Raw genomic sequence first — 13,832 nt, 5'->3', positions numbered from 1 at the left:
CCCTGGATTTCCAGTTCCTATCTGTACCAGTGTACATCCTCTGGTCTAGCCAGACTTGCAAGGTAGAATTCGTATCATGATAGTGGGAGTGGGGAGGAAGCATTTAGGAACTAGAGGAAAGTTGTATTTCTCATTGTTGCTACATTGCACCCTGACTGGCTTGTCTCCTCCCCGAGACTCCTCTGCAAGGGGATTTCCAGTGGTCTACTAATGGGCTTTGGGTGTCCACTCCGCACTTCCCCCATCATTCACTATGGTAAGATTTTTTTGTTCTGATGATGCCTTATGTAAGGTCAGTTTCTATTATACATTTATGAGTTATATTTATTGCTTCTGTTTGTTCTCTTTTCAAAATTACCCTTGACACACATGGTTTCATGGATTTCTTGTATCTTGTGTCTGGTCTCTGCTAATCTCTCTATATTTGATTTTGAAAGATATTTTATATAAATACAAAAGCTTGCATTGCTTAATGTCCATGATAAGGTTTGTGTGATTTATACATCTGTTGAAAAACCTTTGGAAGCCCATTTCCTGGTGTCTTCATTGCTGCTGCTGCTGCTGCTGGAGCTACTGTCACATACTGGGAGATTGGGTGCTGGTAGTGGTGGCAGTTGAGTTTGTGGTGGAAAAGCAGAGACCGTAAGAAGAGAGTGAGAAAGGAGTGGATTTTGCCGAGCTGCAGGAGCAGTTTGGGCTCCACAGCCTTTGGTGCTGCCTACCCACCAGACAAGGTTTAAGAGTCTGTATCCAGACCCCATGTCTTCTGCATCACCTGCCTGTATCCCATCTGTGGCCAAATGTTGCAGCAGTCTTTGGGAGTTATTAGGAGGAAACAATGAAAGTAGACCTGATTTCTATCTTTTAAAAAGTCTGTGGAACTATGGACCTTTGTTTGGTGAGATGCTGTTCAAATGGACTTAAAAAAATTTTTTTTTCAAAGGGACTTTCATTATTCATTTTGAAAAAAAAAATCATTTTATTGGAGGCTCATACAACTCTTATCTCGATCCATACATAATCCATTGTGTCAAGCACATTTGTACATTTGTTGCCATCATCATTCTCAAAACATTTGCTTTCTATTTGAGCCCTTGTATCAGCTCATCATTCCCCCCCTCCTTCCTCCCCATTCCCAACTCCCTCACAAACCTTTGATAATTTATAATTTTTTTTTTTTCATGCCTTACACTGTCCGATGTCTCCCTTCACCCACTTTTCTGTTGTCTGTCCCCCAGGGGAGGGGATTATATGTAGATCTTTGTGATCCCTTACCCCCACCTTCCCCTTCCCCTCCTGGTATTGCTACTCTCAAATAGACTTTTAATACAATTCTTGTATTGCTGTATTCCAATCACAAATTATCCCTTTCTTGCCTTTATTTCAAGAGATCATTTTGCTTATTTATATTGAAATCTCAAGTGCATCCTTAAAGTTACTGTGTGTGGTTTAGGCAATAAGATACAGAAAACCTAAGTTAAAAATACTAGTGAGTCTATGTTTCTTTATGTGCCTTCTAATACCTAATTTTTTTAACTCATTAAGCTATTTTTCTAAGTAACTGCACTTAATTTGTCTTTCCTCTTGCTAATATTTTAATACATGCAATCTTGAACATGTTTGCCAGATATTTTCTAACATTTTTTATCAGATCTTTATGAGTTATTTCTATTTACTCATCAGGGGACAAAGGAAAACAAAACAAACATTTATAGTGTTTGTATTTTACATGATTCAGGTACTTTGCTAAATGCTTTTCATATATTATGTTTAATACTTCTATTTTAATAATTTGAAAACTGAAACTTTAAAGACATTTACTATTCAAGGTTTTTTGGTTCTAACTCTGAAGAATGCATTCAGTATACCATGTGATACATGATACTAGAGAACATTAAATACCACTCTGCTGTATCTTCTATAATAATGCCTAGATAGTAGTGTTATCATCTGAAGTCAAGGCCTTTTAGATATGGTTATTGTGTTGTTGCTTTTGAAAGTTATAGATAATTTGTGTTTTAATGAAATCACTCCAGTCTTTGCAACTCCTGTGTCACTTTGTGTTTTCCATATGGTAGCCACTTAAAACTTTTTTTAACAGTTTTATTGACATGTAATTCACCTAACATCAAATTCAGTGGTTTAAACGTATTTGTAAAGCTATGTGCATACTTACCTGACAAGGGAGATATAATGATCACGAAGGTGGTTTTCCCAGGGGAGGCTTATCCGTTGCACTCCAAATGTGCTGATCCCTGCGATTTTGGCAAAGGTGGGAAACTCGACTGCAAAACCATGGTAGTGGGGGACTGCTTTCGCACTCTCCCCTGAGAAAAAAAAAAACCAACAAAAAATATGTGCAATCATCACCAAAATAAATTAAATTTTTTGTTCTCTCGTCTACTCATTATTAGCTCCCCCTTTTCCTGAGCCTCTTCTGCATAACCCTAAGAAACTTTAAATCCAGTTACTATCTCTCTAGATTTTTACCTATCAAGCCCAAGATACTTTGTTGATCAACACAGGAAATGAGTCTCTAGTGATTTCCCTCTACCCATAATTGAGGAATGGGAATAAACTGGTTATCAAACAGAGTATTGGAGAGATAACTATAGGAGATAAAAATGACTTGAAAGATTAAAACCTTGTCACTTGAATCCCCTCTGTGATATATCTTGGGCCTGATCTTTTCAATGTTTTCTGGGTTTGTTTGGTTTATCTTTTGATGTATTTTGTCATTGTGGGTAACCCTCTTGAACTTTTGTTATATGTTTGTGTGTGAAACCCAGGATTGATGAACCTTTAGAGACAAGTAGAATAAGGGTTCAAGATTCATAGTCTTGGACTTCTCAGGGGTATGCACTTCTCCCCTTTCCTATAGAGTTAATATGACCCAGAATTGACTCGATGGCAGTAAGTGAGGTAGAACTGGAATATATAAATTGAATTCTTAATCCCTTTACTAGAGAATTTAAATTATTATCCATTTAATATTTGGTAGGAAAAAATAAATACCATTCAGTTAATGCCAACTCATAGCAACCCAGTTGGACAGGGTAGAACTAACTGCCCTGTGTGTTCTGAGATGTAAACGTTTCATCTACTAGAAATATTTATTTGCTACAATAATTTTAATCATAAGGACATTTAAGAAAACAAAACCTGCAGTATTAGCATTACAATGAACCTTAGTAGCACATTGGGTTAAGCCACAGGTCAGTAATAGTTCAATTACACTAGCAGCTCCTCCTGAGAAAGATTAGACTTTCTGCTCTTCTGTAAATATTTGCAGTCTTTGAAAACCCCGTGAAATGATTCTACTCTATCCTGTAGGATTCTGGAAGTTGGAATCCATTCAGTGGCATTGGGTTATTAAGGACAACCATATTTGTTGTCACTTCTTAGATACATTTAGACAATTCACCCAGAACCTAAATGTTTATTAGTTGAAGAGTTGTTGTAAATATTGCATGAAAAAATTGCATCCACCCATAAAATAATTTTAATTGAAAATTTTCAGTATTGCTAATCAGAAATTTAACTTCACGAAGGAGGCTTCAAAACATTTGTGAAGGGGGAATTGATCGTAATGATGGACGTATTACCGTGCACCCCACCTCCCGGGGGGACGAATAACAGAAATGTGGGTGAAGAGAGATAGCAGATGGGGTAAGATTTGAAAATGATAAAAATGTATAATTTATCAAAGGGTCACGAGGGTGAGAAGGTTGGGGAGGGAGGGATCAAAGAGGAGCTGATAGCAAGGGCTTAAGTAGAAAGAAAATGTTTTGAAAATGATGATGGCAACCTATGTACAAATGTGCTTGATCCAATTGAAGTATGGATTGTTGTAAGAGCTTTAAGAGCCCCCAATAAAATGATTTATAATAACAACAAACCATGTTGTAGAACACAAAAAATTTTTTTGTGGAAAAATGGAATTGAAAGATAATGAAATTTTGCCATGATCCCTTTGAAGCATTTGTATAGTAGCATTATCTGTCTTAAGAATAAAACATACTTTTATTTTTCTACACTAATAGATTTAGGGATTATATATGAGTGCCCTATTGGCACATTGGGTTATGTGTTGGACTCTGAACTGTATGGTTAGTATCTGATACATGCCCACCAGCTGGTCTGCTGGGAAAGAGGAGGCTATCTATTTCCCTAAAGCTTTAGTCTCAGAAACCCTGCAGAGCACTTCTCTGCCCTATAGTGTTACTAAGAATTGCAATCTACTCAATGGCAGTGGATTTGATTTGGTTTTCTAAATATATAAACATTTAATTAACGTTTATGTGAGCTCTGTAATGTATTTAATTTGTTAAAATAGTGTGGCTAATGAAAAATGGAAAATTGTTCAAAACTAAATGATCTATCTTTTCCAAGTTATTTACATAATACTGAATATTATCAACGTATTGTTACTAGGAATTTTTGAAGCTTAGAAATAATGTTGCATATATGTATGTTTTACAAAACATATATCATTGGATTTTTAGTACTTTTTTCAGGATTTTTTTCTCATATATGCCTTATTATTACCTAAAAGAATAAAAATTCTAATTGCTAGTTAGTATTTGTGTGCATTGGGCAAGTTCATCCTCTAAACCTGCTTCCTCAGCTCTAAAATAAAATGAATATAACTTAATTAGAAATTCATGAAGCAACACTATTTTGAGAAAATAATAGGCACTCCATATCTTTTATTTAAAAAAGAAACTATAACAAATTCTGAAGCAACTATTTTGAGGTTTCCACTGAGTCGTGAGTGGGCTAAGCATTGAGTTGCTAAGCAAAAGGGATGGCAGTTCAAATTCACCTGCCAGTCCAAAGGAGAAAAAATGAGGCTGTGTCTGTTCCCGTAAAGATTTAATCTTCAGAAATCTAAGGAACAGTTCTTATGTGAACTATAGGATCTCTGAGTTGTAATTGACTTCATGGTAACAGGATTTGTACTTTTTTTAAGTAACAAATTCAAGTTCTGAATGTCTCAGTTCTGATGAGTTTGGTTTGCTTAATTTTCATCTTTCTTTTTTATTTATTTTGCTTTTTAGGCTACTTTAACATTCCCTCTTACCCCTTGGTCTCAGAAGGCACCCTCAGGAAACTAATTCAAGTATGTTGCTAGGAGAACTTGTCTGAAGCCATTTACTGGTCCAAGAGACATGTTTAAACATGCTTTCTGTGGAATAAATCTGTGCATGCCTGAACTGAAACCCTGGTAGCAGTACTTTTTGACTTACCCTCATAAAGAAATTTAAGTCATTTTTAGTCTTTTAAACTTAAGTTTCCCAGTGAGCCTAGAATGAATCAAAGTAAATTATTTTAAACTCTTATTAAAGTGTTTTTTTTTGCTTATTCCTGGAAATGTTAAGAAAACTTGTCAGTACGCTACCATGAGATAATTTTGGCAAATTAATTTTGTTAGTTTTATTATAATACAATAAAAAGACAGAAGTTGTGGATCCTGGGTTGGGTTGAACAATTAGCCAAGCTGGAAACACTGGAGGTGGTGGTGGTCAGAGAATGAAGAGTGTGAAACTCAATTTATGGTGAAAGTATTTAACTCTGGGACGATCATTCTTGAAGTAGGATAGGTCACCAGGAAAGGAGAATGGTCTGTGTAATAAGGAATAAAGAAGACTCCAACCCCAGACCTGAGGGCAAAAAAAGAATCATCATGCAACATACGTACAAATGCACTTAATAGAATTGGTTGTTCTAAGAACTGTAAGAGTCCCCCAATAAAACTATTTATACATAAAAAAGAATCATCACTTGAGAGAATACCAGGACAAACAGTGTCCTTGGGGGAAGTGCCAGCTTTCATTTAAATAGCAGACACATGCAAAGTTCAGACAAGAGGTTGAGACAGTGGTGGATTTTTCCTGATTCACTTCAGACATCATTGTGGTAGGATTTCAGGAATTGGGTTTTAAACTGTTAAAGTATTTTAATCATTAAAAGTAAATACTAAAAGGAAAATTAAAAAGTGCTAAGTATGGTAACCATAGGAAGGAAATATTTCAAGTAACTTTAAAATACGTTAACTTGAGTGTATATACTTTGTGTAATATATACACTTAGGGCAAAAAACCTTAAATATTTTTCCTTCATTGTAGGGTGTATATTATTTGTTAGACTATTGTGTATGTACTGTGCTACAAAGTAAATTATATTGGTGGTACTGTGTAGCAGGACTTTCAACATGGAGGAAATAAGTGAGAAATATAAAATTAGGTTAAAAATCCCATGGAATTTTATTTGAAAGTATTAATATAAGTTAAACTAACCAGACCACTATAAAAACGCCTAGATGTGGTACTACCACTGTCAATATTATTGAAAGTTTTACCCTGTAACCAACTCTCATTATTTATAAATAGTGTGCATTCTGGCAAGAGTTTAATATGTGCAAGTCAATTCATTTATTGCCATTTGTTATTGGCCTAAATTTGTTCTAGTTTTTAATATTTTCTACTTCACTTTTTGAACAGTTTATTGGGACACAATCCACATATACAATTCAGTAGTTTCAATCATGTCAAGAAGAGTTGTGCAATCATTACCACAATCAATTTTAGAACATACAAGGGGGGGGGTACTTCCCCCCGCAAAAAGGGAATTTTTTTCAAAGCTGTGTGTTGTTTTTTACAAAACAACCTTATCACATTCAACTTACTCTCCATTATACTTAAGACATTTGTCAAATCTATGATTCCATTTTTAGAAACATTTTTCAAATTCATCCTTTTGGATGGCTGATAGCATCTCATATTTTTCTTCACCTCTTCTATGACGTCAGATTGCTCTCTTTTCATGTCCCTCTGCATTTGCAGAAACAAAAAGAAGTCTCATGGAGCCAGTTGAGGTGAGTAAGGTGCGTGGGGCAAGAGAGGCATGTTTTTTGTGTTGTTTTTTTTTGCCAAAAATGTGCACTGAGATGGCTACATGAGCAGGTGGTATGCCACAAGTCAGGCTTTTTTATTTCTGTCATACTGTTATGCTATCTTTTTTAGAATCTCTAAACAGAAAGCTTAAATAGGCTGACCTGGTGGAACAAACTCCAAATGCACTATCCCCCTCACATCAATAAAACAAATGAGCATTGTCTTGATATTTGTTTCACTTGACAAGCTTTTGGGGGGAGAGGTGACAATGGTGTCTTCCACTGGCTTGATTGATGTTTGCTTTGGGGATCATAAGAATAGCACCATGCCTCCTCACCAGTAATCGACCTTGGAAAAAAATTCTGGGTCGCTTTGGAGATGTTCTTTCAAAGAATGGCCTGTTTCCACTTGACTCTCTCTTTCTTGGTCTGTCAGAACTCGAGGCACAAATTTCACAGCGACCCTTCTCTTTCCCAAATCTTCTGTTAAAAATCGCTGAACTGAGCTCCAGGATAGTCCAGATAACTTCCCTATCTCTTCAATGGTCAGTCATTGGTTTTTGAGCACAAGTGCATGAATTTTGTCGACTAGGAAGTTGATGGGCATCTAGAATGAGGTATCTGTATTTTACTTTTTTTGAAACGAAAAAACACGTAAACTTGAGTTTTTCCCATAGTGCTGCCCTTGTAAGCTGTATTCAACATCACAACAGTTTCTGCGGCATTTTTCTCTGAGCAGGAAACAAAATTTCACAGCTGCGTACTGTTCTCTTAAATCAGGACAAAAAATTAGGGTCTAGCAAAACTGCTTTTACAAAAAATTCACTGTGACCACAGAGAACTTTCCCAGGCGACACTGGGGGGTGCACTGATTCAGAGCAAATTGCTTGATACTCACGTGTCAGGGAAAATGTGTAGGATGAAAGCTCCACCCAGCAGAACTTTTTTCCGTTTAGGGGGTGTACCCCGTATTCTTCCTTGTACTCTTTGTGATTAGGTGCCCCTTCCCTATAACCTCACCTTCCATACCCCCTAAGAAATCATTAATCCAATTACTGCCTCCGTAGATACATCCATCTTGGATTTCATATACTGAAAAACATTTAACAAACAAGCTTTCAACAGTAACAAAATAAAAACAGAAAAACCTACCATAAATCAAAAAGTAATTGACAATAACAATTAGAGATCAAACCATTCTTGGTATTTAAGGGGGAAAGTCCATTTTATGTATTTTATTATTGAAATAATGTTAGTATTGAAAAATATGTACATTTAAATGTACTGTCTAGTAAAATTTTAAACTGAAATGAAAAATTTTATGAAATTGAAAACAGGACATGTACTCATTGGTACTGCTCTCATTTCCATCCCTTCCTCCCTCCCAACTTTTCTTCAATCTAGGGAAAGGAACTAGGTATTTCTGAAATACCTAATCTTCTATGCTCCAGTGCCCCCTTGTGCCTGACATGAAGAGGTATCATTAGGTCCTCTTCTCTAAAAAAAACAAAATAAATCTACCCTTTCTAAGTTACTTGGGACCAGTGTTTAGCAAATTGTGCATAAGGTTCTATATCCCAATTTTTCTGAGTCAATAATGCTTTGTTTTCATTCAAGTCACATTATTTTCAATTGTAGACCACCTGATGCATTTCTTAAAATCTCATTGTGTCCGTATCCACAACTTTTAATTTTACACCCAGGCTTTTGGGGAAGTGTAAGGAGGGTAGATATGATGGAAAATTCATTAACAAAGCTTTTCTTCCCTTTTTCTTAATGGGAAATAAGATCCTGAGATCAACCTGTGTCACAATGATGTGGTATATAATTGATTGCAGAATTTGTTGGCCCACCAACAAACATTAGGATATAGCCTAAACTTGAGATTTTTACCTTTTATCCTTTAACCCAAAAGGTACATATACGTGAGGCTGAGACTTCATAATCCCTGTATATAATAATGTATTATTTCTTTGGGGGAAAAGGCTTGACTTGTTTTTCCCACCTTGTTCATTTTTACTTTTTTGGTTACATTTCCTCAAATTAAAAAAAATTAGACAAAGTGGAATTCACTCTCTATGGAAAACAGTTTTTTGAGCTAGGATAAGTATATTACAAAATTAATTTCCCTCTCAATTTTTTTTGTTACTATTTTGTGAGCTTTCACTACCATCATTAGATCTGTTTTCAACACCACACTACCAGTGATTTATCTATTCTAAATCTTTCTTGTTTATCTTCTCACAGATTGTCTAATGAACAAAATAATTTGAATACCCTCTTGGTTTCTTTCCCAAATCACATTTTCCATATTGTATTAACCCTGGTGGCATAACTGTGCAAGGTCAGCAATTGGGAAAAAGATGGGTCTTTCTATTCCTGTAAAGAATTACCGTCACAGAAACTCACATGGGGCAATTCTACCTTGCCCTGTAGGGTAGGGTTACTATGACTTGGAATTGACTCAATGGCAGTGAATTTGTATATCTATCATTAGTTTCTTTTTATTGCTGAGAAGTTATCCATTATATGGATCTCTACTACAGTTTATCTATTACCCATTTGAGTGACATTCAGATTGTTGTGTTTGGCTATTAGAAAGAAAACTGCAATAAATATTATTGAACAAGTTTTGGGTAGATAAAGGGTTTCATTTCATGTACATGTGGGAGTGTTGAGTTGTAGGTTTGCTTTTTGTTTTACTAAAGAATCTGCAAAACTTTTCTTAGGTGATGTATTTTGCATTCTCATAGCATCTGGTTTTAGTTACTTTCCATCCTTTGGTCAGTTTTTAAAATTTTAATCATTCTAATAGTTGTATAGTGGGATCTTATTTTAATTTTATTTTTTCTAAAGATTATCACTCAGAGAACCTTTTTCATTTGTTTATATGCTATCTATATATTTCCTTTGCTAAAATGTTCAAATTTCTTGCCTAGGACTAGGTAGAATTTTTGTTTGCTTTTTAAAAACGGTGATTTGGGACAAAGTTAATAGAGAAAATTGGTTTCTCATTTAAGACTTTATACACATTTTGATTTGTGGCATTGATTACAATCTCCACAATTTAATAGCGTTCCTCCCACTTCTGAGTTTACCATTTTCCTTCTTGTTTTTCTATCCTATCCCTTTCTGCTTCTTGAACTTAATTTCTGGGCAGATGCTGCCTTTTGATATCATATTGTTAGTCTATTGAATATGTGCCCCTCCCATTTGTTTAACTTACAGGTTTATGTATCATTTGGCTAAAAGTTGAGCCAAGGGGGCTTATAGGATAGTCTTGGTCATTCCACGATCTCCATCAGACCAGTAAGGCTTGTCTTCTTTTATGGTTCTGATTTTGTTCCACATTTTCTTTCACTGTATCCAAGACCTCCTTTCATAACATCAGCAGTGGTAGTCATGCATTATCAAGATCTCTGTTCTCAGAGTCATAGAGGGGAGGGTTCATGTGGTCCATTAATCCTTTGGACTAATTTGTTTTTGAATCCTTGGTTATCTTTACTCTCTTTTTCTGAACTGAGAGAGACCAATAGTTGTACCCTAAATACTACTGACAAGCTTTTAAGATCCCCACGCTACTCAGCAAAGTATGATGTGTAGAATATTGATACTTTTTTTTTTTAAATATGGTGGCTCTGTGCTCATATGTCATTGTTGTTCTGTGCTGACTTACAAAAAATTTAACTAACTGTCACAGACTCTTCACAAGTACATCTGGACTGAAAGAAAAAGGTCCACAGAGATGACCGCCAAGACAGAACTAATGCGGACACTTGTGATAGATACTTGCTAGAAAATGTAGTTTGACTTTATTTACAAGTATGTAAACATTCTCGGAGGCCGAATATCAGAGGAAAAAGGGTGCAATATCACCACAAGAAGTCTTTTCACATTTCCCAATTAATTTTATATAGTCAGTCACCAGAAAAAAAATGTGTTCTTAAGAATTTTTAAATCCATTCAATCAAAGAGTCTGGTATATTTTTCTGGGTCTATTCATTTGCAAATGAGAGGAGAGAATGGAACCAGGTTCTTCATATCATAATGTGGTGTCACATCTTCATATGCTATCAAATTTCTTTAAGATAAATGGAGTGACTTGCAGCAGGGCCTCGTAGATAAGAAAGTTCCCTATTGAGGAGATCATGTCCTCACATATCTTCCATTTCATTTCCTCAGGATCCACCTTTGGTGCAAGACCCTTGATCCAAAACATCATGGCTGGGCTTCAGCGACTCCTAGCTAGGGATGGATCTAGCTTCTTGGATTGCTGCCTCACTCCCAGATCAAGCCAGTTGATCTTGTCCCCAGAACTATGCTTCTGAGCACCAAGATCCAGAAACTCAGTTTTCCTTGTACTTGATCATGGCTAAAAAGTTTTCATACCTTTGCCCCATGTGTGTGCTGCTATATTCATCAGTATATTTACAACACATATACATATGTAGAGAAATATCCTTTCAAACCTATACATGTTTGTGGGGATAGCCCCATTTGCCTTTCACCCTTTTTAAGCTTGAGTGTCTTTAAGCTTTAAGCTCTGTGGGTCTGGTCTGTCTGTGTATCCACTTATAGATGATTGTTGTGATTACTGTTATTGCAGGGTTAGATGTGTAATCACAGTTACCTTTTTGCCCCTAACTCTTACACTTCTTTTAGTATCTTCCTTTAACAGTGAACCCTTTGAGCTAACCTAATGTTTATTAAATATTGCCTTTCCCTTCACTCAAGTTAATACATGTGTACCCTCTACTTAGTAATTTACCTTCCCCTCTTCTCCCACTTCTCGTAATCATCAAAGAATTTTTCTTTCAGTATGAAAACTTTCTGACTTTTTACAATAGTATTCTCATACATTATTTATGCTTTTGTGATTGACTAATTTTACTCAGTTTAATGTCTTCTAAGTTCATCTGTATTAGGAGATGTTTCACAGGTTCATCATTATTACTGAATCCCAGATATTATTTCACTGTGTATGTGTACCATAGTTGCTGGGCATTTAGGTTGTTTTCATCCTTTTGTTACTGTGAACAGTGTTGTGATAAACATAAATTGTGAACACCCAGTTTTCAGAAGCCTAAGGATGGCAATGGATGTCCCAATGCATTTGCAGGGTCCTCACATGGGTTAACTCTTGTGAATCCCCTGACCATAGTCAAGGGATGTGAAAAGCCTTACTATCAGACAGAGAGCATTGTACGATTGTGGCAGAGACAGGTTAGAATGTATTTGATTTCCCTTATGACCCATTTAAAAATTGTTTTTAATTTTTTCTGCTTTTGCTTTGAGGCTTTCTATGTTTTGTCTAGTCATTGTTGGGTGTTTTATTGTTGTTTGTTTGCTTCCTGTTTATATATTGCCTAATTATAGACAATATAGAGAATGAAGAAGAATAGGGAAAAGCAAGGATGTTACTTTGAGGAATAAGGTTCACCTGACCAAGCTGTGGTATTTTCAATTGCCAGTATGCATGTGAAAGTAGGACACTGAATAAGGAAGACCAAAGAAGAATGTATGCGTTTGAATTATGGTGCTGGCAAAGAATATTGAAAGTACTGTGGATTGTGTTGGAAGAAGTACGACCAGAGTATTCCTTATAGGCCAGGATGGCAGGAGTTCATCTTACATACTTAGGACATATTGTCAGGAGAGGCCAGTTCCTGGAAAATGACATCATGCTTGGTACACTAGAGGGGCAATGAAAAATAAGAAGACCTTAAATGAGATGGATTGACAAAGTGGCTGAACATTGTAAGGATGGCAGATGACTGGGCAGTGTATGGTTCATTTGTGCATGGTTACTATGTGTCCGAACTGACTTAATTGCCACCTACCAACATCAGCAAAGATTAATCGCTGGTAAGGACGTCGCTGGTAAAGACGTCGTATTAGTTAGAGGGTCAATGAAAATGTAGTAAACACTTCATGAGATGAATTAACATAACTACTTTTAAGGATGGTGCAAGATTAGGCATTGTTTTGTTCTGTTAGTATCAGGTCATCAGAGCCTACTTGTTGACAACTAACAACAGTCTTCATTTGATTTTTATAGAGTCCCTGTAGAAAATCTTAAACCCATAGATTCTTACTCTTCATGACCCTATAAGACCTAGTTGAATTACTCCATAGGGTTTACAAGACAGCCTTATCTTTCTCCCTCACAAGTTCCAAACTTTCAGTTGATAGCCAAACACATAACCCACAAAAGCCATTTTAGTGCATGGTCTTCTACCTTTAAGCCACCAGTAGTCAGCTATACAAATACTTTTTCCAAGACTTTCTGCTCTTGTGAAGTGTCACTCATGGAAATACACTAGGAAAGTTGTGAATTTCTGACCTTATGGGGTTGCTATAAGTCAGAAACAAATCAATGGCAGTGAGTTTATTTAGTTACTTATCAGATACTGTATGGATCAGCTCTTAAGGTCCATGCTACACTGGCAAGTAGGCCCTCTTATGTACTGTTTTGTTGTTTTCATTGACTGCTTTATTAGCTGTTTGAACTTAGACAAGTAATTTCTCTTTACCTCAGTTTCCTCATTTGGAAAACATGAATGATTGGAATCTACCAATAGCTCCAATGGCAAAATATGGGAGTATGTATCTGTAAAGATTTACAGACTCTGAAATAATAGAAAGCGGTCTACTTTATCTTTTAGTGTCACTATGACACAGAACCAACTCCTTGGTAGTGGTTAGTTGGGTGGTTGGTTTTGTATTTTTGTTTATAATTTTATAATGGTCCTGTTTTGGATTCATTTATTTTGAAATGGTGGCACCTGCATCTTCATAATTCAACCTACTGTACATATCAACCATTTCAACTTATTATGTAATGCCATACATTTTAAGCACACCAGCCTATGCAACCACGAGGTGTCGAAGGGATCAGGTATAAGGCATCATCAGAACAAAAAATCTTACCATAGTG

General features: G+C 36.0%; 1 protein-coding gene and 1 non-coding gene across 2 annotated transcripts; one reads left to right on the top strand and one right to left on the bottom strand.

Annotated features, from left to right (window-relative positions):
• Window positions 1–2,168: 2,168 nt before the first annotated feature.
• LOC115870054 lies at window positions 2,169–2,330 on the top strand. The gene has a single exon (XR_004046523.1). It is a non-coding gene; the product is annotated as a U1 spliceosomal RNA (small nuclear RNA).
• Window positions 2,331–10,958: 8,628 nt separating this feature from the next.
• On the bottom strand, window positions 10,959–11,114 carry LOC115869970 (mitochondrial import receptor subunit TOM5 homolog). The gene has a single exon (XM_045291567.1). The coding sequence runs from the start codon at window positions 11,112–11,114 to the stop codon at window positions 10,959–10,961; it is 156 nt and encodes a 51-aa protein (XP_045147502.1).
• Between the last annotated feature and the right edge of the window lie 2,718 nt (window positions 11,115–13,832).

Source organism: Echinops telfairi, unplaced genomic scaffold (assembly GCF_000313985.2).
Source record: "Echinops telfairi isolate 266 unplaced genomic scaffold, ASM31398v2 ScPeMD7_70;HRSCAF=299, whole genome shotgun sequence".
In the NCBI taxonomy this organism is placed as follows: Eukaryota; Metazoa; Chordata; class Mammalia; order Afrosoricida; family Tenrecidae; genus Echinops; species Echinops telfairi.
This window is presented reverse-complemented; position numbering and strand designations above follow the sequence as displayed.